The 5,414-nt window shown below is 43.2% G+C and overlaps 1 protein-coding gene across 1 annotated transcript in view; it reads right to left on the bottom strand.

Moving 5' to 3' along the window:
* The window catches only part of Znf704 (zinc finger protein 704), a 121,507-nt gene extending 120,580 nt beyond the window's left edge, over positions 1–927 (bottom strand). The window contains exon 1 of the mRNA XM_028767240.1: positions 689–927. Within this exon, the coding sequence (XP_028623073.1) occupies positions 689–903 (215 nt within the window). The 5' untranslated portion in view covers positions 904–927. The remainder of the gene's footprint in view (positions 1–688) is intronic.
* Positions 928–5,414: the final 4,487 nt, after the last annotated feature.

The following is a 5,414-nucleotide window of genomic DNA, read 5'->3' as shown; positions in this document are numbered from 1 at the left end:
TTCTCAACTGCACTGTGGGAGAGCCAGCAGTACAGATGTGCACAGCCCTGCATCCAACTCTACACAGTTCTCAACTGCACTGTGGGAGAGCCAGCAGTACAGATGTGCACAGCCCTGTATTCAACTTTACTGGCCTCTGAGGATTCAAACCCAGGTCCTTATGCTTTCAGGGCAAGCACTCTATCCACTCAGCCATCTCCCTTGCCCAGATAAATCTTCAAAAGATATGAATGACATCAACTAGACACCACTGAGCACTTTTGCACATTGAAGACATTACAGGTCATCAACGGCCTGTGTCACAATCACCTTTTTTTATATCATTTGAATTGTTAAACTCTCATCTCACAGTTCCCACAGAAAGAAGCCAAGGCTAAATCAGCTTAGAGTTGTAATTGGCCAGCCACTCCCCTAGGATGTGAGCATAGCTGCCTTCCTTGGAGTGCCATCACCTTACACAGAGCAGTCATCCTGCCCGTGGTTCACATCACTCCTGTCAGAGACCAAGTACAGCTACAACGGTCTCAACCACAGCAGCTTCAAAGTCGGCTCTGCTTCACAAAAGGAACTGAGACAACTGACAGACAGCCCTTGCTAAGTCTAGACCCTGTGATGGATACAGGACGGGGCGGGCCTGCTCTCCACCCGTCTCCTGCAGCAGTGGGAACCAAATGTACTGCCCCCTTACCTTGCGGGAGGGACATCAATATTGGAGGAAACCACTTTCCGCTTCTGCTCAAGAAGGCAAATGGAGCGAGTTTCCTTTTCTTGGTCAAGGATCCGACTGGCCTTTTTGGTGTCTGCTGTTCTCACATCTTCCTCCATGGCCAGTGGGAACAGGTGATGAGACAGCTTCTTACTGGAGTCACGTCTGAAGTCCTCTGATTGAAACGTGAAGGTCATCTCCCGCTTAAAACTCCCCACCTGCAAAGCACAACACAGGAACTCTTAACAGAGTCTTAGTTTCTTTCTGCAGGGCTCAAGTGAAGAAAGACTACTCACTCCTCCTGTTCACATTCTTATTGTTTAACTGGGGAAAACATAACATAGAAAGAAACAGCAGCATTGCAAAGCTAGTTCAAGGCCAGCCTGGTCTATGTGGATTATTCCAGGACAGCCACGGTTACGTAGAAAGAGCCTGTCTCAAAACAGCAGCAAAAATATCACCAACTCAAGAAATTTTTTTAAGACCTGAAAGCACTAGGCCTCTATACTTTCATATTTTAAAACCATTAGTATGCTTAATAGAAGACAGCTAATATACAAAGGCAAACTATTTTTGACTATTATTACTAACCTTAGAGTTAATGAATAAGGTATAAGACAAATATGAAGTCATAGCTCAGTGACGTAAATTTCATTATTTCCAATTCTGGAGACATCAGGGGAAAAGTAAAGAAAAACTTTAAACGGCAATTATCATTTACAAATCATCTCAGTAACAAATTAGCTTAAGTCTTGAGTACAGCAAGAAGGATCAGACTATCCAGTAATCTGGAATTTCGCCATTCAATGAAGCACACTTTAAAATAACCTTGCCAGGAAGATATTTCACAGACAAATAAACCAAGTGTTCTCTCTGTGAGTTCAGTGAGTGGTTACCAGTTTTTACTTGAAATACAAGCCTTGCTTGCTCATTTCTATCAAGTTTAGATAAAAATTTTAAATAAAAAAAAAAGAATTTAGTTAAAAATTTTTATTTATGGAATTGAAAGCCATGGGTTTCATAGAAAATAAAAATATGCTAATTCCCAGACCAAATGAAAAAAAAGAACTCAGCTAAATGTATACATGACAGTCTCAGGGCCTTTTCAGATAAGGTAATTTCCAGAACTCTTGGTAACACCAGAGCTCCAAGGGGCTCCATCCTCTCCTCAGCCTTCCCAGTGACAGAGACATGACTTGCATGGCAGATTCACACCCAGCTCCAGAGGACCAGTCCAGCCAGTTTTAGTCTACTTGCAACAAGTCACCACAGGTTTTTGAACGATTTAGTGAAGTTCAGCAAGGGGCCTTGAAAACTGAGTGTTGATTTACAGTTCTGAAGACATTTATTTTCATACAGCAGGAAACTGAGAGAATGACCACATTTCCAAAGGTGAGACACTCTCTAACATAATTATAGTTGAGAAAGTAAACAAATTACAAAGATTCTGAACGTCACTAATCAATACTCTACATGAAGGGTGACAGGAAGGTGCTATTTTCATTCTGTGAGGCCTGCTCCCAACTCGCAACAGGAGACTTCAGACTCCAGGCAACAAAACTGAAGCAGAGGCCTGAGTGTGGATGACTGTCAGTAGTGTCTCCTAAACGCCTAGTAAGTAGTACATGATTAAATATTAAAGAAGTCTGCAGTCAACAGTACTGAGCTGAAATAATAACTGACAATCACACCTCCTTGAGGCCGACTGGACTGTCTAAACGGCTCCCATCGAGATTTTAAAGCTGAAGACTGAAGAAATGCAGCTTTGGCCTCGCACACTTAGAGACAAATCTGAGGCAAATAAGTACAAGTAGGATGTTTGCTATGGAGATGATGTAATAACCATATGCTATGCTCTTGGTGAAGCACACACAGTAAAACAGGGTGATAACAGTCTGCAACATGAGCTCTGAATCTAAAATCTTAATTTTCTGAACAGAAACTCAACACTTGGTAGTAAACAGACATTTCAGCAATGGAACGAACTTCAGAGACAACTGAGTCCTCATTTTAAAATGACTAGAAATGATCAAAAGACCAAAAATAACCACAAAAGTGAGTAAGAGATGTTGAATCACTGATTGGAAGAGATGCTGTCACTCTCAGCTACTGCACACGAACACTGACTGGTCCTTCTGCTAAGTAAGAGAAGAGGCAAAAGGATGCATCCCATTCATGGGGTGCCCATGGGGTGCCCTGCAATGACTGGAGGATAACTGATAGCTGTGTGGGGCTCAGAGTGGGGCACTTGCTGACTGCAAGCGGGGTGAGGGACCGCCATGAGCTGCTGGGGATGCTCTACAACAGACCACACCAGCATCTGCTAGGTCGTAGATTTATGGAAGTCCACTGTACTCTCTCAATGGCGCCAATCTGACTTGAAGGGGCCACAGAGGAGAACACTCAAACCAGTAATGGCTCTGTTGTGCAGAGGATGCACCCAAGAACCAAGAACCCCTAGACCAGAAATTTGGAAATTGTGAGGCAAAGACGTAGTCATAAGTTTAATACAGGTATCTGTTATGCATATTTTAAAACATTGCTCCAGGCAGCGGCATGGTTGTGTCCTGCATTGGTAAAACAGGGCTAAAATTGAGTCCCCATTGAAACCACATCTCCAAGCTTCCTCGTCTGGGCAAGAAACCCATTTTTCTAGTTCATTCACCAAGAAAGGAACTTTTTGTTCTTCATCTGCTCAAAGGCACATTTCCCCATTGTGTTTTCTTAGCCCTAGTGATCCTGGAGAGCTGCAAGGTCTAGGCTGCTTCATTCTTTGAAGCTTGTGGATTTATGGTCAATGAGGTGACTCATAAATACAAGCGAGTATTCCCTCAATGGTACCATCTGAGAAATTACTCTTAATCTGAGAAATTGGCTCTTAATGGGCAAATATTTGACAGATAACAGCTAGAAACACCAGTAACAAAGAATGTGAGTGCAGAGAAACCAGCAGAAGCATCAATGGGGTGTGTGTGTCCATGTGCATATACATACATGAGTGTGCATGCTTGTGAATGTGTGTGTCCACATGCATGTGCCAAGGAAGGGTAGGCTAGACTCTCTTACATATCCAGCAGTGACCAAAATGGGTAGAAAGGACAGCTGCTTCCAGAAAGGGTCCTAATTAGCAGGAACCAGCTGTAGCCCCTCAAAACCATGTGCCTGTTTATCTTGCTGAGCCTAAGTATTTCCCAAGCCTGCTGGTTCTTCACCACTGCCATCTCTGAATGGATAACTATAGGAAATGCATTAACAATCACCAAGTAGCCTTAAATACTCATCCAGGAAAAGCTAAAGCTGTCAGAATTATGTTTTTTTTTTCCTTTTAGCATATGAAAAAGTGAAAGGCAAAGGAAGGTGTCACATGCTCTGACTGGCACGGGCCACAATCTGATTCGCTACACAGACTGATACACTGCTTGCAGCAGAAACGTGTGAGATGGGCAAGAACTTCCTTGGCAAGGCATCACTGATGTGTAACCAGAGTATTACCACAGTATCTGAGGGTGAGGGGAGAGACACACAGCTAGAGCAAGCTGGGACCCTGGGAGACAGGAAGTGTGGGGAAAGCCATGTAGATCTTTTAAAAGATTTATTTATTTCATATATATAGTTATACTGTCGCTGTCTTCAGACACAGCAGAAGACAGCATCGGCTGACCATTACAGTTGGTTGTGAGCCATCATGTGCTTGCTGGAAATTGAACTCGGGACCTCTGGAGGAGCAGTCAGTGCTCTTAACCGCTGAGCCATTGCTCTAGCCCATATATGTACTTCTTAAAGGAACAATAAATTACTTCAAATAATGAGTGCACTGGCACTGTGAGGCCCACTACCCACTAGCATCTGTTATCTGGTACCACAGAAGCCTCCTCCAGCCCCTCCTTCCTTAGACACAGAATTCCTTCATACACATCCACACACATTACCCAGGGTAATTTCTTGTAAGAGAACAAAGCTTCAATGTTCAATTATATGAAAATACTACCAATTACCAATTACCAACTGACAAATAAAACTCTGAATCCTTACCCCAGCGAGCAGCTTTTGTTGTTCTGAGGAAAATAATCAGCGCATGTATAATATAATGCATTTGGAGGAATCACAACTTTTTTTTAACAAAAAGTTCACAGCATCTGTTTACGTGTTGGATGCCTATAAGTGATGTCCTCAGGCTGGCACTGGAGCACATCAGTCTTCCCTGATTAAAAAAAAATCATCTGGATTCTGGAGAAATGATACCCGCACACATCGCCAGTGAGGACGCTGCCAACAATGCCTGCATCCGTGACCCACCTACTCTGAGACATGGTCCCTCCCGAATTTATAGAGCTGAGATGCCAAGAAGTATGTGTCAACACTGACTTGAAATGATATTACTCACCCACCCAGTCAGATGGGAGGCGCTGGGTCCAGAGCAACTGCATTTCCAGGAATAATCTGTAGAAAGCTAGTTGCCTCCTAAGGCTTTCTGAATAACAAGAAGTATTACAGAAATTCTGAGGCATGGCATGCAATTTAAGCCACAAGAAAAAACACAGCTGGGGACCAGGGAATGAAGGCACCTGAATGGGTTCCCTAGCAACCCTTTAGGTCCTTGCCTTCCTCCAGAAAGCCACAAGGACTCCTGGAAAACTTCTTACAGAGTGCTCTTCCTATCTCTGATTACAGGTTACACATTTGTATTTATTTCTAGAACTTTCTTTCC

Source organism: Grammomys surdaster, unplaced genomic scaffold (genome assembly GCF_004785775.1).
Source record: "Grammomys surdaster isolate TR1022 unplaced genomic scaffold, NIH_TR_1.0 63, whole genome shotgun sequence".
Lineage (NCBI taxonomy): Eukaryota > Metazoa > Chordata > Mammalia > Rodentia > Muridae > Grammomys > Grammomys surdaster.
This window is presented reverse-complemented; position numbering and strand designations above follow the sequence as displayed.